This window comes from Aedes aegypti, unplaced genomic scaffold (assembly GCF_002204515.2).
Source record: "Aedes aegypti strain LVP_AGWG unplaced genomic scaffold, AaegL5.0 Primary Assembly AGWG_AaegL5_hic_scaff_1027_PBJ_arrow, whole genome shotgun sequence".
Lineage (NCBI taxonomy): Eukaryota > Metazoa > Arthropoda > Insecta > Diptera > Culicidae > Aedes > Aedes aegypti.
The window spans coordinates 47623-75010 of record NW_018734436.1 but is presented as its reverse complement, the minus strand read 5'-3'; the positions used below and the strand labels follow the sequence as shown (position 1 = coordinate 75010).

The 27388-nt window shown below is 38.0% G+C and overlaps 1 protein-coding gene and 1 long non-coding RNA gene across 2 annotated transcripts in view; one reads left to right on the top strand and one right to left on the bottom strand.

The window, feature by feature from the left end:
* Positions 1-3618: 3618 nt before the first annotated feature.
* LOC110680200 lies at positions 3619-4479 on the bottom strand. The gene is made up of 3 exons (XR_002502788.1): positions 4204-4479; positions 3770-3920; positions 3619-3696 (listed from the first exon to the last, which is right to left on the bottom strand). It is a non-coding gene; the product is annotated as an uncharacterized LOC110680200 (long non-coding RNA).
* Positions 4480-4915: 436 nt separating this feature from the next.
* Positions 4916-27388, top strand: part of LOC110680199 (fatty-acid amide hydrolase 2-B-like) — a 37791-nt gene continuing 15318 nt past the window's right edge. The window contains 4 exon segments of the mRNA XM_021856018.1: positions 4916-5114; positions 20905-21377; positions 23195-23414; positions 23481-23613. Of these exon segments, the coding sequence (XP_021711710.1) occupies positions 21078-21377; positions 23195-23414; positions 23481-23613 (653 nt within the window). The 5' untranslated portion in view covers positions 4916-5114; positions 20905-21077.

Genomic DNA, 27388 nt, shown 5'->3' with positions numbered 1-27388 from the left:
GGGATGGACGCAGGGGTCCGATGCATGGACGGCAATGGTCCGGCGGGTGGACGCTAGGTCCTACAGGTGGACGGCGAGGTCCGATTGGACGACACTTCGGCCCGGGTTGAGTTGTCCGTTGCTGTAGCAGTCCGTCACTCGTCGAATGGTCCTCCGGGGTGTCCGTTATCCTGGTCATGGCACCAATGTTTCGTCCAGGGTTGACCAGGCCCTACGTTGTGTAATGGTTTGGTCCCGGAGGGGCAGACGAATAACGAAACTCTTTTACTTCAATCTCACGATAATTTATTGCCACCACCGAAGAGGCAGTGCTCCTGCTCGGTGGGGAATACTATTCGTGACGATAACAACTTACAACTAATATCACAGAGAGAACGGTGATTCTTATATATGCAAGAGGTAGCAAAAGTGCACATCGCATACGGTATTGTTACATAGATAACAGTGCGCCGACAGCTATCATCACGCAGCCCCCAAAGCAACAAGCATGAAAGCAAACGGGCTGCTTGCTGCTAGCTGGGCGAAAGGAGCAAATTAAATACACACACTGCTGCGCTGCTGCTGCAGCTGAGTGCGCCTATCATTCAATGGGAGAGTCGTTGCTGCGAGACTGAACAGCCTCTTTTTATAAAATTCATATTAATAAAAGTACTGAATCGCTAATTCAGTTTCATGGAATTCTGAGATGATTTTTACAGTATCGGACAGAATAAAGTACGCATTGGCCATTTTGTTTTCATACAAAACGGTGGATTCTCGGCCTCTAGTGCTCCGATTGATTGGAAATTTTGCCACACCCTGAAAATAATTCAAATTAGTTAAGCTTCAAATTCAAAGCTATTCATAAACAAACTGTTGTGTTACTGCAAATTTCCAATTTTAGAAAAAAATATATAAATTTGAATTAGAAATATTTTTATAAAGGACAAATTTAGAGCAATCGACTCTTCTGTAAAACTTTTCAATTTAATAAGGTACACAAAATTGTAGAATAGCTATTTTCAGAAAACTGATTTTTTTTTCAAAAATATATCCAAACAAAATGTTTGCCATTTTTCGCAGAGTGAGAAATATTTATATACTTAACTTTACTCCGTTCCATAAGTTGAATGACGTTTGAACCATTTTTAATCTGAACGAAGTGCGAATTAGCGGGGTACATAGCATAGCATAGCATAGCATAGACTGACTGTACATGTCAATGGTTGCTACTCCGTGATTGATAGAAACTGGTAAGAATTGTACTACGATCCAAATGAATAAGGGATGGGAGTTTCCGCTTATTCTCGAAGTGCAATTTTAAGCAGATCTAATATTATTGATCAATAACGGCGCCGGCCAAGTCCTTACAGTCAGTTGGATGGGGAAGGAATGTTAGGGTGTAATGATTGTTGCTTCTAGAGACCGAGAATACCTTGCATCTCCACAATCACCACGGGAAGGGTTGTTTATTAGTGAGGGAGGAAAAGATCTACATGTATATATTTTAAATTATATGAAACAGGAATAATGCCGACACTTGTAGTGACGAACCATACATAGTTTGTTGGAAAATTACATATTGTGCATATTGTCTCGATATGGTAGAAGTTTTAAAAAATACATCAACATTCACAATGTCGAACAATTCAAAAGATAATTTTTAATAATGTCAATCAGAGAAAAATATATGTATATTGAAATTGTATAAGAAAAAAAGCATAATGCCGACACTTATAGTGACGAACCATACAAAGTTTGTTTTTAATATTACTTAAAAGTTACGCTTACAAGAAAAAATGTGTTATCATAAGCATGAAATGAACTCAACAGTTGGTAATCCATTATCGACTGAACACAAAACTGACACTGACAGCAAAATTCTTCGCGTCCCGCAAACAAAACCGTCTTGCTTGGGTCTTCCCAAATACAGTGGCCCAACTTCACACTCGCACAGGACACTGCCTTCACATCAAGCTGGTAAAAACACTATTAAAAGATGTATTGAGTTTAAAATAATTTATCCACATTGAAGGTAGTAGGTGTCATCCATTATTTGCCAACCACAAAATGTTTCCATCTACATTCACCCTTGAGTCAAATGGAAAAGTTTTGAATTTATGTCTAAAATTCACCCAATTCCCACATTCGTAACATCTACCAAAATTCAAACGTATGATGTGCAAATTAGCGGGGTACAGATTAGAAAGTGTTCAGATTAAATGTGGTAAAACCAACGGGGGTACCCCGAATTCATAAGGCTAAATCAAATTATTTTGTTTGCAGAACTATTCGAATACCAACAGAATGTCTTCAAGTACTTCATTATATATTTTTTAAATTGTACTGTTATGCTTGTAATCATTTGCAGAGGGAAAATTTTACCATCAATTGATTCCCATTGAATACAAGAACGTTTATGATAGTATACAAGAGTGCATAAAAAAGGCAATATACGTACACTTCCATGCAGTCTGATGACAAGTGCACGTATATTGTCTCCTCTTTTGTACTTTCATAACTTATCATATACGATTCAATGTATAATGGGTTCATAAATTACCTATGAATTATCATGCAATTGAAACTCAGTTTTCGGTTTTGAAGAAACTTTGATAATACAGTAGACTCTCCATAACTCGATATTCGAAGGACCATCGACTGCTATAGAATTATCGAGTTATAGAACATACCGAGACAAAAAATCTAAAAATGAAAGTATGAAATTTCTGTATATCCAATACTTTTATGATCACTTTTGTAAGAAAGCAATATTATTTTGTTGGTAGCATTTTGAAAAATTATATGTGAAGACTTTTTTTCCAAATGGTCGAAAAATCACTTAATTTTACTGAAAATCAAAATTTTTATTTGCATGCTTTTTTACTCTTACTCAACTGGTTAGAGACTTTATTCACTTTTAAACCAGAAATGGACATTGTTTGTCTGTATAAAAAGAATTTTTGGGTAGATATCGCGTTATAGAGGGAAATTTTCCTCACATGTGATCGACTAGTGGAGACATCGAGTTATAGAAATATCGACTTATGATGTATGGGAGTTTGAAGGGGCCGAAAATCGAATCATAGAATAAATCGAGTTATAGAATATCGAGTTGTGTAGAGTCGACTGTACTTAGGGGTCATGCACAAATTACATCACGCTCTAAGGGGGGAGGGGGTCAAGCCAGGCGTGACAAGCCTTACACAATTTTCGAAGGACTCATATAAAAACATGACAAAGGGGGGGGGGGGTCGAAAAAGTCGAAATTTTAGCGTGACATAATATGTTGTACCATCCCTTATGAAAGCAAACGCACATTTAGAATACTGTTTGAAATGTTTGAACATTTGTTGAGACTGTCATAAAAGAGAGGGGCCTATAAAGTATGCATTGAAATACAAAATTGATAAAAAAAATGGTATTGAAGTGTTCTTTGTTCAAATTATGTGAAACAAAATTGTTGAATTATTTTTATGAATATTGACTGAAGCCTTTGTGCTAAGGTCAATTTTGAATTTATTCTAACGTTACAGAAACAAAAATATATTCAGTCAAATCTCCCTTAGTCGATAATCCATATCTCGATATCGAGTTAGAATACCATAGTAAAAGTTGGTTTTCCTGGCCACCTCGATGGTCCCTTGGATCCCAGTTTTGTGTTTTATAACTCGATACCTCCCTTACTCGATGGTCCCTCGATGGTGGATTTGTAACCTGTTCTATCAACGTTACCCGCATTATCAAAGATACGCAGTTTTACGGTATTTAATCAGCATTCGACACTAACCTGTTGCTGATCCTGTCGATTGTTTGTTGGCTTGTTTAAACTGCGTCAATGGTGTCTTGATCGGCGATGTCGCGGCATTGTTAACTTCTATTCCTACTCGGGGCACTTGCAATTCACGATTGTCACCCATTTTTGTTGTTTTTTCACGAATCTAAAACGAATTAGAAATAAATTGTGTTAAATAATTTGCATACATTTCACCCTACAAATTTTACATAATAAAACCCATCATCCCCTATTTGAACACAACTCTCACGAGTTCCCCTAAATACTCTCTCTTAAATCGTGTCCATCCTCTCTGTTTTGCAACTTTTTACCCTGCATTCTTCGATCGCAGCACAGCAATTTCATGTCAGAAGCGACACGCACATTTTTGTATGTTTCATCGCCCACTTTGACAACCCGACACTGTCATTATCAACCTTTAAACTTACCAAATTGATAAGCTGATAGAAAGGAGGGATTTGATATGGAACGTAGCTCACAGTTATCGCACAATCAGTCACCTGAACGATAGAACGGTACACTCACCGTAAAATACAAAATCGGCGATAATCTTGCACACTCTCACGCTTCGCACCGTATGTGGTAGTGCTCTGTTTGTAGAGTTGAGAAATGGTTGAATCACACTGATGGTCTACAGACGTTTTAGCGGCTTCTCGTCGACTGACGGAATTGTGAGAGCCATTCTCTGCTTTGCCGCCGGGCATTCTATCATCCTCTATAAGAAACCAGTAATACGACATCGCTATCAACATGTACAGACTTGGACAATACATTTGCAACTTTTTTAATTTTCCAGACAAAATAGTCAAATTCAAAGGGTTAGATTTGAGTTATTTATGGATCATGTCATTACTTGAAGAAAAAAATGATCATTAACCTAGAGTTACCACGAGTACTCTGGGCTCCATCCCTTACTAATTTTGGTACTGAAAAGTACAATAAATTGTTAATTATACAAACAATGAATCTAGGCTCCGTAAAGTGTTAAAAGCAATTGAGCCTCAAATAATCGAACTAGTAAAAACATTACCTACTATTTTGCATGGAAAATAGAAAAAATTACAAACGTATTGTCTAATACTGTATAGATAGAAGGCGGAGAGAGTCATTGTACTACAGACTGAGCCAGAGAACGACAGAAGTAGGTAATCGTCGCTGAGCCGTCTCCGAGTGCGGACACTAGCTTGCTTTGATCAGCGAATATTTCGCGCGTGTTGTCCGAAGAATAGTGCACTCGTGTGTGGGTGTTGGTAAAGTGGAATTTTATCAAGCTATTGTGATTAAAAAAGTCCGGATTAATCCGGATGTGGGGAGATTCACGTGAATAAGCCAAAATAAGGTGCGTACCAGCAAATGGATGTGCTATATGTCCGATCGCAAGAATGTTTGGTTTTGAAGTGGTTTCTAAAAATAACCATCGAAGGAGGCAACAAATTTGAAACATATTGAATCGAAAGTGAGCAAAATCCATCGGCGAATCACGAGAGTGCTTTCATAAAACAATGCATTCTTACGTTCATCATGCCCAATGAAGTCATGCGAAATTGCCCTCGGTCACGCTTGACGGAGCTCGCGCCATAGGCCGTATACAGTGATAAACCTGGGCTCGAGAAGGTACACTTGCAAAATCAAAACCGGGTTTGCGGAAAAGTAAGCTACACTACAGCGATAGATAACGTAATCGAGGCGAACAGTCAACGAAAGCGGATGAGGGAAATATAGCAGAATTATGCTAAATAGCCCATGATTTTAGACACAACTTGTTGATTCTGAGACGGGATGAGACGGTTATGCGGTGACGGATATCGTGGCGATTAGCCTACTTTGGGACATTATAGATTGGAATAGATCCTGTTTCTTTGTGCATAGAGAACTGGATCCTATTTTTGACTCTTTTGATTCACTTCGTCAGGGGATTTTCAAAAGCTACTGAGCTCATATTTGGCCACAATTTGCACCATGTATTGAGTTGCCTATTGCAAAGTTTCAGACGATTCGGCCTAGAAAAACTTATCGTATCAAAGTGAATCATAAAGGTGCCTGAGCAGTTATATGCCCTACATCAAAACTTCCATCAACTTTACTACAGATAACACGCAGGCTTTGTCCTTTGGAGAAGAGTCCTGTGTGTTTGCATACAAATATGTTCGATATTCTAGTGGTAACTCAGTCAGAACTGAAAATATTGTATAATATAGGTCCCAAAATGCTGCCTTGAGGAGAACTTACAGGAAGTCTTTCAGAGTTCGGATTCAGTTCTGATAATTGACCTTAAGTGTACGATTTCACAGAAAACTTTGGATTATTCTAACAATGAATGTTGAAAAATTAAAGTTTTTTTTTTTTATTTTACAATCAAGCCTTCATGCCAAACACTGTCGAAGGCTTGTTCTATGTCTAGAAGAGCAAGACCCGAAGAATTGCTTTCAGGTTTGTTGGACGCAGCAAATTTGTTACACGTGAAAGTTGATGAGTGGTCGAATGTCCATGTTGGAATCCGAACTGTTCATTAACAAAAACTGAATTTTCGTTGATGTGGACCGGGTGCACGACGTTAAATATAAATACGTTAGGTATAAATACGATAGGCATTATTTCCAAAATGAAAATTGAAATCGTATGTGTGGAAAGTGAGCAGACTTTTTTGATAATTTTTAAGGGCTGCAAATATCGAAAGTGTTTCCTTTGAAATGCGATTGCCTTGCAGTTGTAAATTCTTTCAAATGAATTTCTAGGACAAAACTTGATTAAATGATCAGCATAATAGTGTAAGGGGCCTTCATTAGCTTTGTTGTTACTTCTGCGACCATACAGCAAAGCCATGCTGAAGGTGGTCACTTCAAAATCGATCCAGAATCTTTTCGTTTTCTTCATTTTCTTCGCCATGAATCATAATCGTGCTCGTGTATTGTGCACAAATAAGAATGCAAAATGACTACTTTGGCAAATCAAACTTTTGGTTAATCATTGTGAATGTGCTCGTAGAACACTACGCTAAAGATTTGCGTTAGGTGTAATGCCAATAATAAGAACGACACTGTGCATGATCTGTTGCTCATCTCTTGAGTTTGGTTGTACACATATAACTGGAAAATCTTTCATCAGAGATTATCCCTTCTTTAAATGAAAGGTTCTGTTCTTTATAGTTATATTGACCTAATTATTGGAGTTAGTACTGCTAATGTTTTAATGAGAATGTTTTTCTTCTATAAATAAGCTATTCTTTCAAGACGTTATAATTCAATAATTAATGTCATTACAGCTCTTAATATTTCCATCATACATTTTCCCTTCTTTGAATCATGGGCTATTCTCTATACTTATATGGTTATGGAGGAATAGGCTGCTCTAAAAATCACCTTCTATTAATAATATGCTATTATATGGAATGTTTCTGTTTTAATAGTTAGGAAATGTAGGTATGAATATTTCCATAAAAAAATCGTTTCGACATGCTTTTCAATAATTGTGTGGAACACTTGGGAATCAAATAAGTTAGAGGAGCTCTGTGCAATAAAATTGGGAATATTATTTTGAACCTGGATGCACGCCATGCTAAATACTGTGCAATGTTGAATCTGAACTTGACTTCTGTATCTAAAATAAATACTTAATCTAATTGTACTTTTCTAACTCAACAAATTTGAAATATTTTCAAAGCGCTTTCGGTAAAAGGCGGCTGATCAAAATGAATTAAACAAAATTATTGTGTATTGTGACTGTTGTGCAAAGAGGGGCAGTAGAAGTTTCTGTAGAATAATGGTCCGGTTTTAAAATTGGTACAGTTTTGGAATTTTTACATTTGTCAGGAAAATATGCCAACTGAAAAAATTTGTTAAATTTTTTGATGAGGGTGTAGAAATTTATATCCGCCAGAGGCGTTTAATAAAAAATAATTGGAAGTGGTGCTGGTAGGATTGAGAATCGCTTCATGGGATATTTGGAATGAAATGTAACAGGGACATGATCGGTGGTAGGTCATTTGGCATAAAGTCGTTAGATATAATGGTCATTTGGCATAAAGTCGTTTGACATAACGGTCGTTTGGCATAATGGTTATTTGGCATAATAGTCGTTTAGCATAATGAGTCTGAAACCAAGAATCTCTCAATTTTTCGATTTTACGTTTCTATTGAATCTTCCTGATAACATCAGGCTTTTTTGGAGTCAATTCATACCAATTGATACAAAATGACACTTTATTCAACATATGCTCTTGATATGCATATGCTCTTGAATAAACTAAAGCATATTACGAAAGTTATTGCCAATAGTATTTTTTATATCCAGAAATTACCCTTCTTTCAACAACAAACTTTTGCACTGAAGATTTTCAAATACTTAGCACAAATTTACCCTTCTTTTAATTGTTCTATTTGTTTTCCTAAATATGATGTAACCATAATTATAGGTATGAAAACTGTTGATTTAAAGTTTCAATATATTTCTCCTTCTTTCATGCATAGGCTTTTTTGTGGAGCTATATTCTTAAACTCATTCATTATTCTTAAAGTATTTTTTTTTGTTTCCAACTGACACAAGTGCGGCAATCGATAACATTGATCTGCTGAAATTATCAGCGAAAAGAGAAACCGATTACTGCAGTTACTTCGATGGGTTGTGCTACTTTTCCCCAAACGTTGGTTCCCGAATGTCGTTTCCCCAAACGCCAGTTCCCTGAGTTCCAGTTCCCCAAATATCCCGTTTCCCTTACTCATAATTGTCGTAACTTTATACATTTCAGGGTGGTGAACGAACTGACCGTCTAATATGCACCATTCTTTATTAAATTGGTGGTTCTCTCGATTTTTCCCGTCCTCAGCATTTTTGCCAACACGTGTAAAGCCGAGAATGACAGAATACTTCCTTATTTTGACTGTTTATTATTATTTATCTTTATTAGGGAGATTTTCAGCCCTTGGCTGGTTTATCTCCGTACACTTTTTTTGACTGTTTATCGTTCTTTCTCGTCACCATTTTTTCGGGGAAACCAGTCATTCGGGGAAATGGCATTCAGGTAAAAGTAGCACAATCATTTCGATGATTCTGAACGCACTTTTTTATGTCTTTTCGTTATATTATTCCGCAATAATTTTTGGCGCCCATTCTTCTATTAATTTAATTATAAATTTTGCTTTCTTTTGATAATATGCTGTTCTTTATATTTATAGAGTTTTAAATTTTATTATTGAGTAAAGCTAAATGTTAACCATTTATATATTTTGCTGTTTTATCAATTCTTGCCAGATGTGTTGTTAGAATGATAATTATTTTACTGCCTATAACTGCATATTTGTAACATTCGACAAAAGTAGGCATTGAGTAAATGGGATACCAAGTTTGCAATTCATCGCAGAATGGGAGGAAACTAAAATTTCAAAAAATCACTAAGAATTCAAAAGTGCTTATTTGAGGCTGAAATTTTGTACAACTCATATCGCATATTGGGTGAATAGTCAGAAAATAATTCTGATAGACTGCTACTTCGTTGCTACTGCATTATGAGGCGCATGTATAATCTCAATGTGACTGTTATGCGGTTACAATTGCCAGTGTGACAAAACAACTTGGTATTTTTTTTTTTGGAATTTTCTAGAACAATCTCACAGATATCAGTAAGTTTAACATATACTTTTTTGGGGCAAACGCGTGATCTCTTTCCGAGATATGCTGGAAACAATATTATTTCAATCACAAATTTTCCCTTCTCTCGATAATAGACGATGTTTTTGATGTACACTTTCAAAATTAGAATTTATATTGAACCGTTGAGAAGTTTTGCCACAAATATTTTCTCTTAAAGATGTGTTGTTCATTTGAGCTGCACAGATAAGAATATTTAATTTTCAATGTGATGTAAACTGAAGTCTACTGTAAAAATAAATCAAACTCGTTTATTGTTACAGCATCATGTAAATTTAAATGAATATACATTCAATTTTCAACTATAAATGGTTGAATATTACAAGATCGTGTAAATTTAAAGTGAATTCGATCGAAAAATAATGGATTGGTCGTTGAAATTTAGGTTCATTTTGATGCTCCAAATATGTGCATGTAAATAAACTTAAATTTAAAACATATTTTTAGCTGTGTATGCTGTGAAAAGATTTTTTTGCGTGAGAGCCTTAAACATTTTAAACGAAAAATAATCTGCTTTCGTATATAGGCTATTTTTGCATTAATTCGCATTGACAGATCTTTGGATTAGAGCTTTTGATATTTTGCAAAAAAAATTCCATTCCTTTATCAAGAAATTTTCATCGAGTGTTACGTACAAACTGGGACAGAGTTTGATCTGCAGTGAAATATTCTTTGAGCGTTTCCTTGATAAATAACTGTGAACTTTCTTTGCCAATTTACTGTTTTCAAATATGTATATCGCAACAAGCTCAAAGATACTTTATGTTCTGAGATGCAGAGCCAAGTCACGAGTTTTATTTAGTAATGCTCTCTAATGTCACAACAGTTTTTGGAATTCTTAGCTTGGAAAATTTCTGAACGAACACTACGCTTGTTTAGAACCTACCAAAAATTTTTGCTATCGACTTAGTGGTGTTGATCTCGGTAAAAGCTTAAAAAATGCCGATATTTATTTTAAATCAATCATTATGCCAAACGGCCATTATGTCAAATGACCGTTATGCCAAACGACTTTATGCCAAACGGGATACAATCACATGATCAGAATCAAAATTAGCGTGAGTAATCAGTTGGCTAAAAAGGTGACTAGAGTCGGTTAAGACCGAGTCAATCGTTAAAGTGAGAAGAGAGCAAAACATGTAGAGCTATCATCTTACTGTAAGCAACTATTCATTTTTTCATTATTCACTATTTCACTTTCTCTCATTACGTTTGTAATCAATTTTTGACAGTGACAAAAATGGTTTACGACTTATTCGTCCTTTTTCAGGATCTCTCAAGAATCGCACTTAGTAAATTATTGTATAGTGCTAGCAATCAAATTAACATGCAGCTTTTGCAAACACAAAATTTTGTCTTATTCTTTTCACAACGAAGTGACGTGAGTGTACACCGAGTCAATCGGTTTACTGCTTCACGCAAGCAACGGTATAGAATTCAGTTCGCACGTTGCAATCTCAATTTTGAAAGAGAATGACATCCTCATTAACCCTTGTGATGTTTTGAATATGCACGCATCATAAGCCTTCATTCCGTTCTCTTGAAAGGCATTAGTAAATAAATAAGGAAAAATCTTTTATGAAAATATAGGCAAGTGTGATGCAAATAGATATACTATATATTATCAGTTATATCAGTTTGACTACAAAGAAGAGCAAATGATTTAAAGACGGTAGAATTCCCATATAAAAAATAAGCAAATTGATTGCAATTATAAGCAATACTTTTTTCTTGCAAGTACAGACTTTTTTCAAAAGAAGGAAACATTTTTTATGAAAACATAAGCAAGTGTAATGCAAATAATCGTTATATCAGTATAACTAAAACGAACTGCAGATGATTTAAAAAATATTTTACTCCCAATTAAAATATAAGCGCAATTTTTGTCAATAGTAATGTAACCAGTAGAACTCGAAAAAATAGCTTATGTTTAAAAGAAGACTAAATTTCAGATGCAGTCATTGTAAATCACTGTTAACTTCAGCACACCGTTGGTATCGCAGAGACAAACATGATGTTCTATCCCAACACAGTTATTGTGCCGCTCTTCTGAATTTAACACATCAGCGTTGTAGCAATTAGATTATTGTTTTGTTCGTAATTTGACCGAACGGCATACGGTCAAACGACCCGTTTGGCCACATGGCATTCGGCCAGGTGGCGTTCGGCCAAACGGCATTTGGCCTAACGGCATAAGGCCAAATTGGCGGACACCTTGCAGAACACCTCCATGAATGTCTTTACGGAATTTTCAAATTTATCAGTAATCATGAAATAATTCTTGAAGCTAAACAAATGTTTTGGTTATATTTCCAAGCCATTATATATTGAAGATAACGGTGTAGATATTAAAAAATAAAATAATAAAAATCCCAATAACAAACATTCATAGGAGTTCCTGGGAAAACTTCTGGGGTAATCAAAGATACAACACTTGAAATAATTTTAGAAGTTATTTGGAAAATTTATGTACAAAATCTGGAAGAATGTTTAGGAAAAGTTTTTCAAAGGAATTTCAAGAGGGACTCTTGAATAAATTACTGTTAGTATTTTGGAGGGGTTTCCAAATGAATTCCTCTAAGAATTTCAGGATAAATCTGTAAAGGATTTTTGATGATCTGGGAAAATTACACAGATTGTATAATTAGTGGCTATTTACAATTATACGAAAAGTTGAAAAAAATCTAGAATCTGGCAGAAATTATCAAGTTTTACAGGTAAAGTTTTCACCAAAAAATAGTTCAGTCACAAATTTCTACAAATGTTCTAGAAGTAAACAAGTAGATGATGGTGTAGGACTTGCTCTATAGCATGAACCGCTGAGAATGACCGAATCCATAAATAGGTCGACGTAGTCTACTACGTGGCTACGTTTTAATCGAAAAAAGCCGATGAAATCATCCACAAAGCTCCACAAAAATTAAAACGTTAAGGTATTGATAGATAAATTGTTTGAGTATACAATTTTTGATAGACTTTTTTAAGAAATAAATTCATTTAATAAATTCTAAAATTTTGATAGAAATATTAGTGATTAGCCTTAGGAACTGAAAAACAGTAAATTCTGTAGTATTGCCCGGTTCCATTGCAAGACAAGTGACATTTAAAAAATCTTTACAAATGCAGAGATTTTTAGAGAAATCTGCTAAGAATTTTGGGAAATTTTCCGGAAGTATACTAAAGAAAACTGTTGAGAAACGTCAAGACGGATTCCACCAAATATCTGGAGTATCATGCAATCTAGCAGATGTTTCTAGATAAATTTTAGGATGATCGCCTGGAAAAATTTGCTAAAGACATTAAGGAACAATTGAGAGAGAAATTCATGAAGAAAGTTCTGGAGAAGTCATAGGAGAAGCTTGAGCCGAAATCCCGAATAAATTCCTAAAAAATGCTGATGGAAACTGTGGAATACTTCCTAAGCAACTTTCTGGAAATTAACAAATCCGTGTTTTGATTGAAATATTAATATTGAGTAATTTTTTGAAAGTTCATATTGTATGGTATATAAATTATATTGAAGTAGTGTTATTTTCCACGACAACTATTACGTCCCAATTGAGACAGAGTTTGTATAACAGCTTCTTATTGGTATGGGTTACTTATCTGCATTTCCACAGTTATTAAGCTCTTGCCAATTTAGGCATTCGTAGGTAAATCGTGTGGCAAACACGAAAATACTGTATGCCCTAGAAAGTAGACAAAATTTCTTTCACGAAAATACCGGTGGGATTCAAACCCAGCATGGTTTGTTGAATAGCTGAGCGCTTACCGCTACGGCTGAATGGGCCCCAATAACAAGCATGTATTCTAATCAATTTTGTGTCACCCGCATAAATTTACTAGTCGATACTGTAATTTTACACGATGTGAAATGTAAATTGATTGCCAGCTTAGCATTTAAATCAACTGCAAGCTACATTTCACGTTACAGTTGAGTATTGATTATACCTTGGTCGTATTGAGTCATAATGACAGTTATTGTGAGCTGTGCTCACACATTCTCACTATTTCACCCACAATGTGTCTGTTTTGCAGCCTGGTCAACCGGTTCATGACGGTGTGGTGGCTTTTGCCGGCTGATGTTGCTGAACGCGATGATTACTTAATTAATATTAATGAAGCGAAAATGTCTCCGAGCACTTAACTGTAGGAACTCGGCAGCTTCGCTTGTGCGGCGTCTACTACAGTATACTAACACCTCCTGGTGCGTGATTGTAGATTTGCCGATCGATTCCGAACATTTGTTAGATGTGTTTTACTTGCTGATTACATTTTTGACGTATTCTACATCACCTGGAACGTTTGAATATTGTAGGATTATTGCAAAAAAAAAAAAAATACAAAAACAGGAAACTCTCCATTTCCCGATATTGAAAAGGTATGATTTATATTAGAAAATGAACTTTTTGGATTATTGGTGAGCTCTGTTTAAACATTCTAGCTCAAGATTTAGCATTAGATTAAAAGATATGGAGCTAAGAAGGATAAGAATCTGTATCCAGATGTGGATATTTTTTTGCGTTTATTAGAGAGGTTTCAAACCAGAAGGGTTCATTCGCCTCTTAGATGTGTATATATGAGTATATAGATCTAAGAATCTTTAAAACAAATTTGAGATCCTTACACTCCGTGAAAGTGAATTTCAGTTCATATTGGCACTTAAGCCATTTATACAATCATTGAACCCACGCAAAGTCCAGTAGTCGTCCATCGACCGCCCGGCTCTGCGTGTGTGAACTATCTAGCACTTTCATTGAATGCTACTGAAAGTAATAATAAATGAGTGAATGTTTCATCCACAGTAATGGTTGGAAGCTAAATACATAGCTGCAGGTGGCGCTGTTGGTGGTGCATTTTTTTCCGGCTTTCCATGGTTCGGTGATCAGAGACGCGTGTGCAGAACGAAAACAATAACATTGCACATCGTCGCATTTATGCTAATTCGATTGCATAAGATGTTTGTCTTAGGCTCTGGAGTAAATTGAGGCAAAAAGGCGAGTACATACTTGACATGAGTGGTTACTTGAGTGCCTTACTGTTCCTGCTCTGTAATAGTATAGATAGAAGTGTGATTCAAATACTTGTCCGCCGTCGGCAGTTAATTATAATGTGTCATTCTTATCAATATCTTACTCAGTGCCTTATTGGATTGACACAGACTATGATGATTTTTTTGGATTCATACACAGTAAACAAAAAATTAAGCAGTCTAATTCGGCTTTGATAATGCATATCATAGAATCGTTGATGGCTCCAAAAGATTAGTCGAAAAAGTACAATCGATAGATCGTACAACGGACAGCAAAAGTAAAATCAAGCCAATTAACTCGCCAATTATTTGTCATTCACATGGCCATTCAGCAAACACAACCCATGAAACATTCTCCGTTCGCGTGTGACGATGACGGTTCGTTTTTCCTGTAGGAAATTGCAGGTTATCAGTTATGCACACACTATCGGTTTTGCCATACATAAACAGTAGACCTGTACACATAAAAAAAACAAAACTACCAAGTTAGCTAAATAGTCCATTTTATGAGACGTTTTTGAACAGTAGATCGCTTATTTTAAGAATGAAATTTTGACCAGGATGCGGTGTCGTAACGTGTGAAAGTAACAGCAATATCATCAGTGTTGCCGTTTCGTAAAATGAAATATTTTGAACAGATAATTTGGGCCTTTCTTAGCCGAGTGGTTAGAGTCCGCGGCTACAAAGCAAAGCCATGCTGAAGGTGTCTGGGTTCAATTCCCGGTCGGTCCAGGATCTTTTCGTAATGGAAATTTCCTTGACTTCCCTGGCCATAGAGTATCATCGTACCTGCCACACGATATACGAATGCAAAAATGGCAAGTTTGCAAAGAAAGCTCTCAGTTAATAACTGTGGAAGTGCTCATAAGAACACTAAGCTGAGAGCCGGCTCTGTCCCAGTGAGGACGTAATGCCAAGAAGAAGAAGAAGATAATTTGTTTTGATAAAAAAGTTCGGGTAAGGGTATCCTGAAAAAAGTGAACAGCTCTAATATACAGCTTGGTAGATACATACGGAGATATCGAGGACTGAACTTGAGGTAGTAAAGCCCACTGTCGCCAGCGATATTCGGCATTATTTCGCTTTTTAAACAGGAAGTGGAGTGATGCATCGCGTTCCTTCAATATATGTTGTTGCGTGTGTCAACCTGAAAGCCAACGGGTACACGTTGTAATCCACCTTGTTGCCACACGCAGCTAACAGCTGTTCCAGTTTGCGATAAGAACGGTTGACGAATCGTGTCCGATAAGAATTGGCCGGATTGCATATCACTGTTACTGGAGTGAGTGCCAATGTTGAACGATGTCTATATATTTTCAATAACGTGAGACTTCGAGCACAGACAAACAGATGCAACACTTAGAAAAAATGTCTTTAAAATCCATCGGTCAGTGTACTCCATCATTATCTAGTGAGTATATTGCACGAAATACTGTTTCGTGCAACAAGACCTGCAGATGGCAGTAGTGTGTAACGTCAAACGCGGAGGAAAACGATGCACGCGCCTCTGGTTGTGTGATTTGTAACATAGCGAATTTTAATTGATAGTTAAATGAGTAGTCGATGGAAATTTCGTCAGTGTTACGTCTGTTTGTCTGTGCTTCGAGGTTGACTCGAATTCAGAGTAAAATTTTAAATAATTCAGTCAATTTGATTAGTGAAAATTATGCGTGCTCTAATGAGTTATTGGTTTTTAATGTTTTGTATATAATCTCTTTTGGCGGGAAACCATTGTGAAACTCAATAATGCAACATTAGACTGATGCAAATTTTGAAGTTTTTGCTCCCCTATGCTTAACCCTTCTACCGGCAGCTTCATTTTTTACCGCAAGAAAAAAATTCAAATCGCGATAACTTTTTTGTTTCTCGGTATTTTTTGCACCATTTTTTCACAAGTTCTAAAAAAACTCTTCTAGTTTGAGGATCCGTGTCGATATTGATGATTTGTGATCTGGTTTTAAAGATATTCCAATGTTCCTTGAGGGACCGACATTTTCCATACAAAATGTCTTAGGCGGCCATTTTGTTTTACGTCAACTTATCGAAAAAGTAAAAGATGGGCTATACAATGCCATGTAATAAGGAGCTACTCTGAAAAAATCATACAAATTGGTTAAGAATTCTTAGAGATATCTGAAAAATACTATAAGAAGTTTTTTGAAGTTTTCAAGATCTTTAATTGGGCAGCTTGGTACTAGCAACATAAATGCTCATTACTCAAAGACGGCTGCTCCAAATTGCTTCATTTTTTCACAACATACTCTCATTAGTGTATTGTTCCAAAAAGTGAACATCTGAATACGTTAAAAAATCTGTAGCCTAAGATATATACGTGGGTTATGATTAAGCGTCGGTCCCCCAAGGAATTTCGGAATATCTCTGGATCCAGATGACCAATGATCAATATCGACACGGATCCTCAAACTAGAAGAGTTTTTTGAGAACTTGTGAAAAAATGGTGCAAAAATACCGAGAAACAAAAAAGTTATCGCGATTTGAATTTTTTTCCTGCGGTAAAAAGTGAAGCTGCTGGTAGAGGGGTTAAACGGTGTCAATTATGATAAAAATCATTCTCCCAAAATTTGAAGTGATTTGGAAGAGATTTGGTTGTGCACATGCCACTTAAAGTTGATATGGAAATTACTATGGAAAACGTAAACCTTTTGTATTCAGTCCTCCAACTGCTTGTCATAATAATCTATGAAAAAGTGATCAAACTCTTCTCATATGCAATCTTCCCAGCTACAACTTTGCCGAAGACCACATTTTGATAGGACGTAAGGATAATTTGATATTATTGATAACAAAGTCTAAATGATGCTGAGATGATCATTTAATTACTTTCAGAGCAACACTGCCTTTTTGCTGTAGAACATAGTAGCCTGGATCACTTTGATCTATTCTTCCCGCCAAGAGCTCCATTGTTGTCTGCCGAGCAGTTGGTGAAGCATGTAAAATGCAAAGCCACTTTATGATTATGAATAACAATTTATCCAGACGTCCAATCAAAATGTGGTCTTTGGCAAAGTTGTAGCCGGAAGGATTTCATATGAGAAGAGTGTGTTCACTTTTCCATAAAATATTATGATGAAGAGATAGACGGCTGAACACAAAACGTTGGCGTTTTCCATAGTAATCTCCATACAAATATCAAATGTCGTGTGCGCAGTCAAATTTCATCTAAATCATTTCAAACTTTGGGAGAATGCTAGTTACTATAAAAGAAATCGTTTGAGCATAGGGGAGCCAATATTTCAAAATTTGCATCACTCTAATGCAACATATCAAATTGTTTATATCATTCCATAACCAGATAATCAGAATCCAAACTTTCCTAAATAGACCCTGATACAAATCCCGTTAACTGAAAGGGATACTCGTGGATATTCATGGTACTTTCGACATTAACAACTACTAGTGATATATTTTAAAACCCAGTGAACTTCATCTGCCACCACTTGCCACCCGAAAAAATATACGACCTACGAAGGTGACTGATATTTGCATTTAACTCTCTATGATTGCTTTCCCTTACATTTTACAACTCTAGTATCTTTGAGGAAATGATTCATTTTGACAGTTTACACACTTCTGTAGAACAATGTTGCTACCGAAAACCTCATATTTTCAAAATATACGAGGAAAACTGTTTTTGGGGGGTCGTTCATATAATAACTCCATATTTAAGAAATGTGACATCGAAGATTTAAGGGAATAAGGGGATTTTTTTCAATTTCCGTACAAAGTGGGCCGAAGGGTCTCAGATTTTCATGAAACTTTTTCCACAGGAAGGGCTCATCAATATATGATTAAAAATAATTGAGAAAAATTCAGGGTCGTTTATTTTCCCGGAAAACTCAGTTGGAATTTTTTTGTTTTCCTCTGACACTACTTATTTTGAAAAATCATAACTCAAGAACGAAGCAAACGGTAAAGTTGTTTGTATTGAAATTATCTACAATTTTTCCAAAGACACCATATTTAAAGTCATTTTAGAAATCAGTTTTTGTGATTTGTCGTTGAAACATTGTGCTTTTGAAATATTTTGGTACAGTAGAAAAAGTACAGAGTAAAGATAAACAGAAATCTTTTGTTTGAGTGAATAAATATATGAATGACACAAAATAGTATCTTATTAATATTAACCATGTTTCTTGTGATTACTATCAGTTTTCTCTTTTTTCATTTATTTAGTTAACATCTAAACAGATAACATTGAATCAACAATTTCATGCCACAATACTCGGTTCATGCCCGCATCTCTCCATCCTCGGTTCTGCCCCACGCTCGTCAAATCGATACGCACTTGATCCGCCCACCTAGCTCGCTGCGCTCCACGCCTTCTTGTACCAACCGGATCCGACGCGAACACCATCTTTGCAGGGCTGCTGTCCGTCATTCTTGCAACATGCCCTGCCCATCGTATCCTTCCAGCTTTGACCGCCTTCTGGATACTGGGTTCGCCGTAGAGTTGGGCGAGCTCGTGATTCATCCTTCGCCGCCACACACCGTTTTCCTGCACACCGCCGAAGATCGTTCTAAGCACCCGACGTTCGAAGACTTCAAGTGGTTGCAAGTTCTCCTCGAGGGTCGTCCACGTTTCATGCCCGTAGAGGACTACCGGCCTTATGAGCGTTTTGTACCTGGTACATTTGGTGCGGGTGTGAATCTTTTTTGGCCGCAGCTTCTTGTGGAGGCCATAGTAGGCCTGACTTCCACTGATGATGCGCCTCCGTATTTCACGGCTAACGTTTCCCAGATCAGCCGGTTCAAACAAATGGCCAGCCTCTCCGGGCCCATCTTTATGAGTTCGGCTCCGATACCATCCTTACCAGCAACTTTATTGTTCTTGAGCTGGTGAATAGCATCCTTAATCTCCCTCAAAGTGGGGGCTGGTTGGTTTCCATCCTCCGCAGTACCGACGAAGGTATTTCCTCCGTTATGCCGACCTTCATTGCCAGTGCTCTCAGCGCCATTCAGGTGTTCATCGAAGTGCTGCTTCCACCTTTCGATCACCTCACGCTCTTCCGTCAAAATGCTCCCATCCTTATCCCTGCACATCGCGGCACGAAGCCGTTGCGAAATGCGTTGAGCTTCTGATAGAACTTACGCGATTCTTGAGACCGGCACAGCTGTTTCATCTCCTCGCACTCCGTCTCCTCCAGGCGGCGTTTTTTCTCCCGAAAGAGGCGGGTCTGTTGTTGCCGTTTCTGTCTATAACGTTCCACGTTCTGCCGGATCCTTTCCTGCAGCATGACCGCCCGCGCTGCATTCTTCTCCTCAAAAACCTCCTGGCACTCCTCGTCGAACCAATCGTTCCGTCGACTCCGTCCCACGTACCCGACATTGCTCTCTGCTGCATCGTTGATGGCTGCTTTTACTGTTCTCCAGCAGTCCTCAAGAGGGGCTTCATCCAGCTCACCCTCTTCCGGTAATGTAGCCTTAAGGTGCTGTGCGTATGCAGTTGCGACATCCGGTTGCTTAAGCCGCTCTAAATCATATCGGGGCGGCCGTCGGTACCGTACTTTGTTAACGACGGAGAGTTTTGGGCGCAGTTTCACCATCACCAGATAGTGGTCAGAGTTGATGTTAGCGTCACGATAGGTCCTGACGTCGATAATGTTGGAGAAGTGCCGTCCACCAATCAGAACGTGGTCGATTTGTGATTCTGTCTGCTGTGGTGATCTCCAAGTGTATCGGTATGGAAGACTGTGCTGGAAGTAGGTGCTACGAATGGCCATATTCTTGGAGGCGGCGAAATCAATTAGTCGTAGGCCGTTTTCGTTCGTCATCCGGTAGGCTCTGAACTTTCCAATCGTCGGTCTGAATTCCACCTCCTGGCAAATCTTAGCGTTTAGATCTCCTATGATGATTTTGACGTCTTGGCTTGAGTAGCTTGCGTCCTTGTCATCATCAGTGCTTTCGGAGCTTGTTGGAAATAATGAGTTATTGTCGGAAAATTACTTTAGTATAAATGCCGCCAAAAAAATACATTTTAGTGACGGGCTTCGAAAAAGTGATCACGTCACCAAAAATTACTCAGTTATGCTTTCATGGGCAGTAAAGCTTTTTTATCAGTTATTATCAATAGATTATATAAGCCTGAATAAAAAATCTTAAGCGATAAAACTTTTCAAAAGTTTAAAACTAATTGTGACCCTTCGACCTCGTTGTAACGGGCATGCCATAATGTAACCTGTTCTACTTTTGCGACATGCATACATACATCCACATGAAACAGGTCAACGACCAAAACATTTTCCAGCCATGTAATAATCAGTCCAGACCTAATTGCTAGGACGACAACTTGCAGAAACGTACAAGACAAAAATATAGACCATTTGCGGTACGACCAAAGTCCACATCCAACTGTGTATGAAAACAAGAAAAGTGCGATTATTTACTTCGATATCTTATTGTTTTATGGTTTTTTTTTCTACCTTTCCTCCTTCAGAAACAACGACGATCGTCACTTCGCAGTCCTCAGCGTGAGAGTGAGAGCTTATCGAGCACGAGCGGGCAGAGAGCGAGCTCGCTTACTTCCTCAGTGCTCTAGTGTGGTCAACCGTTCGCGGAGTAGTCGCTGTTCGTCCAGCAGCGAGCCAACCAGGCCGCGCTTAGCATTCGATGAAACTGCGAGAACGGCTGCGACATAAGGCAAAATCCGTGCTGCGAAGCTTGAATGCGTGCACCAGAATGGACGAAGATCAACAGAACAAACAGTCCACGACTAGCTTCGTAGACAAGCGCAAACCTCATAGCCTGGTCAAGACGGTCCTGAACGTGGGTCACAAGTTCCTGGTGCTGTTGGTGCGATGGTTCCTGAGGACAATCTACGGAGAACACGGGCAGAAGATGCCCCCGATCCGGAACCTGATACTGATGGAGTCGGCTTCGTCGCTGGCGTTGAAGATCCGGACGCGAAAGGTGAGTACCCGCCTATATGTGGCTTAAGTGTAGTGTAACGTATCGATTTACTACTATTGAGAGTCGAAGTTGGACGAGATAAGCGAGCACTTGAACGAGTGTTGGTTGATTACAGTAGAACGACGGCGGCACGGTAATCTGCACAATGTAAATATTTGCGAGCAAGTGCGATATCAATCCAGAACGCGATGATTTCACACCGCTGCCCTTTGGCCGTATCGTTTATCAACCGATATGAGCAAATTTATCAATTTATTGAAGCGAACGGTGGAGGTCCGCTAATCTGGGTGTTAATTAGGGTGATAAGCTTAAAATTGATCATTATTTTACCTAGTGCATTTGAGTTTGTTCTATGTTCAAGGAGCAAATATTCTTTATGGCAATCTTTATCATCCGTTTGACACAAAATTGTTGCATCCCTTTGAAAAAAAAAACAACGAAATTTGACTATTAAAGGGATTAGAGGCATAATGATCACATATTGAGATGAGTTCCCACCACCTAGAAGAGGTTTGTTCAGTCTCAGTCCCAAACTTTCTTTAAGGACATATCTCCAAGAGTACCAAAATGGCCTCTAATATGGCACCTTACTTCCCCCTTAACTTTCCGCTCCCTCCTCCCACGCTTCTCACAGTGTTTTCGAGAGCGATCACAAAAAAATGATTTTTTGAAGTTACCAACCTTATTGTAGAGGGGTGGTTTCTTAACTGAAAGCATTCCATAGTGTATTTTCCATAAAATACCGGTTTTTGAATGCAAACACGTAGTTATTGCTGTGATTTGTGTTAAAAAATACCACGCACTACCGAATCACTTCTTCTTCACGCACCGAGATATTGTTTGATGGCTTTTCGGTGCCCGTTCTAAAACTCACTTTTAATCGTATTTCAACTCACCGTAGCACTTCAAAAATCTAATGCAATACTTGAAACACTTTGATTTTTCGGGCAAAATGCTCCTGGGAGCAATAAATCACTTCTATTAGTCAATTTGTGCTCGAAAACAGCACCGGAGCGCAAATTCACTGAGCCAACATTGTTTTTGAATAGGATGCGCTGCTCTCACTGATTGGAAGTGATGTCAGTTTTTATGTTTAGAATTAAAACTTTTTGGATATTCATACACTTGTTACAACCACGTATTTTACAATTTCGTAACACTCAAAAGGTGTATAATGTCACAAGTGTTGCAAAACATTTTTATGCGTGAGAAAAACAATGTACGACGCAATTTAGCAGCAAAAATGAATATAAGATATTATACAGTACAATTGACTGTAGAATCCAAATGCATACTGATGGCAACTTTCTCCGTCTTCTCACGGAGAAGAGAGGAGAAAACTGCCAAAAAGGTAAACAACACACGCATGGTGTGAAAAATGCTTATGATTTTGGTAAAAAACATGTTTTTACTACCAAGTGAAATAAATTATGGTTTTAAGCTTTAATGAAGTTGTTGATGAAATCATACCGACAATAATACTTTTGTATGAAACGTGTGCTAGTAATACTGCCTACATAATTCTGTGGGTGGAGGTATACATGGAACATGATGATTTATTTTTGGCCGATGCACATAACATTGTGCTCCACCTTGTTGGGTGGCTCGAGAGGGTGCTTTAGCGGGTGGCTCGAGCGGGTGGCAACATTATGTTTACGTGCTCAATGAACTTTCACCTTAAGATCTCTTCGTATGGAAACCTGGCGACCCTTTAGAATGCTGTTACTCTTACTGATATGTCACGTAGGCTACCTTTGACTGAAATTATATTGACTGTTGCTTACAAATCTTTCTTCTCATCCCCATCTCGCCCACAGCTCACCAGCGTCGAAGTGACGGAGGCCTTCATCGAGCGCTGCAAGGAGATCAACCCGCAACTGAACTGTGTCGTTGACCAGTGCTACGAAGCGGCACTGAAAGATGCCGCCATGGCAGACAAGCTGATTGCCTCCAAAACGCTCACCGAAGAGCAATTGGCCGCGGAGAAACCCTTCCTGGGCGTGCCGATCTCCACCAAAGACTGCATCCGGGTGAAGGGTCAGAACTCGTCGCCTCTCGGTGTAATTAGACGTTGATTGAGTTATAATCGGTTACTTTTTTTAGATTTGTTACACACGGCCGGCATCTGGAAGCGACGCAACATTCGAGGAGAGAAGGACGCCCGCGCCATGGAGCTGATGAGGAAAGCCGGTGCCATACCGTTTGCGCTGACGAATGTTTCCGAGTGTTGCATGTGGTGAGTACCTAAGCGTAGACGGAGGGGAACATCTGCTAATAGATAAGTGGGTAAACAACTCGTTACGAGATTGGGATGGGAGACGAGTGAATGCTCAGCCGGTGGATTTGTTTGATTGTTTGTCTTGCGAGAGTGTTTCACTAATCTTGGCTCGACTTAAATAGGGCTTCTCGATTACACGATGCAACGAAACTTAGCCCTACAGACTAGATGTTTATCACCCGTGCCGCTTGGAATGGTCATCGAAATACGAAAGAAATTCTTCAAAAAATTTTAGGAGAACTACTTCAAGGAGTCAAAATCTACTTCTCTAAAATTCTTTGAGGTTTCAATACAGATACTTATTCTGGATCCGTTCTTTGTATACATATTGCTCATGCTATTCTACAAATTGATTGCTTTAAAACACTAGGAAACACGTATTCATTAGCGTTTCAATTGTTCAAGACATTTTTGCAGAGATTTTATCATAAACCTTTCTTGGAGCTTCCTCTGTAGCTATTCTCAAGTATTGATCAAATAATTGCGCTAAAAGCTCTTAAAAGACACGGACACCGTTTTCAGCCATTTAGCTGCACAGACTGTAACATCACACTAGACTAGACTTCTCACTAGACAACGGAAAAGCATGCTCCAGTGGCATAGCCAAGGAACATTTCTGACGAAAAGTTGCAATGGCTGAAGCGGAAATCGAACCCACACCCCTTGACACGATGCGCTTAAATGCCTGACGACACTAACCGCACGGCCACGAGGTCAATCTCTAGAGATTTATGTAAGAGGTTGACAGATCGATACATGTAGTGACGAACCATTAAAAAAAAATGGGGTGGGTAATGTCTATTACATTACCGCGGGGTTGACGTAGAACTACGATGATTAATAATTTGATTTGATTTTCAGGGTCATCAAATTAGTGGAAAAGAGTTAAAAGAGAAATATTTCCGACTCTATATCTGACTTCTTATATTCACTAAATCAATTTCACAGCTTCAGACAAAATTTCATTTGTCATGAATAATTTATGACTAAACATTTTGAGACTGTAATCGCGGACGCTGCTGCAGTGCTGTCGGGGTGAGTGCTCAACATTCCACAACAATTGTAAAATAGAGTGGCATTTCCAACAGCGTCCTTGATGTTCCATATTTTAAGGGAACACTTTGATTAGGAAAATTATCACATGTAACAAAATTGCGAAATATTTAGAATGCTTTTGATAAGACATTCTCATTCAACAATTGTAATAATGTTGACACCCATGGATCAGAAATTTACCTTCATAATAAAGAAAACTATTGATTACCAATAGCTCGTATTGAATATTTAGTTAATGTCAACCCTTCCAGCAATTCATGTTCGACCAATTTCTCACGCATTAGCATTCTCCGCAATTTTCAAGTAATTCCAAGCCCAACACATTATTGGCACATACCCATTTTCCAGATTGGTCGATCAGAAAGCGAAGAGCACAAAAGGGAGGAGCATCATCTGCTATTCTGAGGTAATAAAACATACTTCCATCGTCGGATTCAGTTTCATTCCAATTCCGCTTTCGAGCTGGTAAGAGCTCCTCCGAACTTGCTCAGCGAGAAGTACCTCGCTGCTAGAAATCTGATGAGCTGTTAATCTTCATGCTGCCAATCCAGCATCTGGTTTGTGAAATCGCTCAATATTTCTAGGTTGACCGATCCGCGCTTCTAGATTTCGATTCGTGGTAAACTCGTGGTCACAGCATCCAAGTTCAATAGGCCCTTTTCAGGGCCAACATACGTTCATAAAAGGGTTTATTGGATGATATTTACTGATTTATCTATAATGATCTAAATATCGCGGTATACTACAATTTGGTTCATAATAACATTATACTACTCAGCATTGTATGGTATTTCTAACAGCATCGTTGATTTATCATATAATGGGGAACACTTCCTAAATTCTTGAGTATGGAAATTGGAAAATGTATTAAAATTGCGACAGATTTTAAATACTGTTTAATAAACTATTTCCTGACCAATTGTAATGAGCAACTATTGATCTGAAATTTTTCTACGTGTTAGTCTATTGCAAATGTCATAGTATATAAATCAGAACACATTGAACATTGATCAGAAATATTTAAAATTTGCACGAAAGCAAATCATGCGTGATTTTAATTTATTGTATTGCTGTTTGCATTTGAGATGCAAATCTCGACTAAACGTCCTTCGAATGTGGTAACACAAAACAATCAAAGGACACCTAGCAACGATTATATAAATCACCGCCGCCCTAGCAAGAAAAACCTATCTTTGACATCGCATTACTTGTGAAAAATCTTACCGCGTTTGGTGTTCCCGCATTTGATATTTGCATTTCAAACGCACACAGCAATAAGTTATTAAAATAATGTTGATATTTTACTGTCCATACGAACGCGCATGTGAATTTTCCAAGATATGTAAATCCCTAACCAAGACATCAACTTCATGTACCTTATCCTAGATTGGTCAATCAAAAGAAGGCGAAGAATACGAAAGGGAGGAGCATCGTCTGCAATTCAAATCTTCGACAGATTCGGTTCATTTAAGGGACGAATGACCTTCGGATTAAAATCCCTCTGTAACAACAACAGGATTCGGTTCATTTCATTTACACTTTCGAGCTAGTAAGAACTTCTCGTGATAAACATTGTATAGCTAGTAATATTTCTTAATGTGCTTACCACATACTTGCTATAATCTCTTAATTCATCTCGTAGCATCATACAATATCTGATTTATCACGAATAATCGACAATACGACAATTTGAGGATGGTCCGAGCACGCTGCTGCAGTGCCGTCGGGATGCAATAACAGCATAATGCTCATCTTGTACATCCCTTGCCAAGACATCAATTTCATATAGCCTATTTCTCAGATTAACGCAATAGACAACATGTAGAAAAATCAATTCAGATCAATAGTTGCTTATTACAATTGGTCAAGAAACAGTTTATTGAACAGTATTTAAAATCTGTCGCAATTTTAATATATGTTCTAATTTCCGTACTCGAGAATTTTGGAAGCGGGGACCATGACTGGTCCTGACTGGAAATATTCGTAGGGAGAAACTCGACCCTTTGCTGCAGGAATTTCATTAACAACTCTTTGGTAAAGCATAAATTTTCCGAGGAAAATTCTGCTAAAAGTGAACATTTTCAAAACAACTCTTATTGATTGGAATATTTATCAACAACTCTTTGTCAAGTAAAATCATCCTAAATAACTCTTTGCTCCATCGCCAAACCAAACCATTTCATTGAATTCATCAAGTACAAGAATATGAATGGTAAGGAGAGGCAGATGGTGTATATTTCGCTAGCGTTAGTTTCCAACAGGTTGTTCCTTTGGTACTGACTAGGAACAGGCTTCCGTTTCGTTGCTCTCTCGTTCCTTACGCTACTCGCACACTATTGTGGCTTTCACGCGCTCTTCCTTGCTGCTCCGAATGATCCGTTCGTTACGCCGTTCGATTTGCGAATGAGGTGGGAGCAGAACAACCAGTGGTTTTATTTGCTCGAGCTCCGTTCACCGATGGCGAGTGGTGGGGTTCTCGCTTAGTTGTTTCGTCCCTCCGTTCACTACTCGCACGCGATTGGTTATTGCTTTCGCGCTATTTTCGTTGATGGTGTAATTCTTCTCTTTTGATTTTTCATGCAAAATGACCAACTTTGATAAACTATATCTCAGTTATTTTGGACCGATTTGAATGAAATTTTCACAGAATATCAGACATAACTTAAATTTAACATAT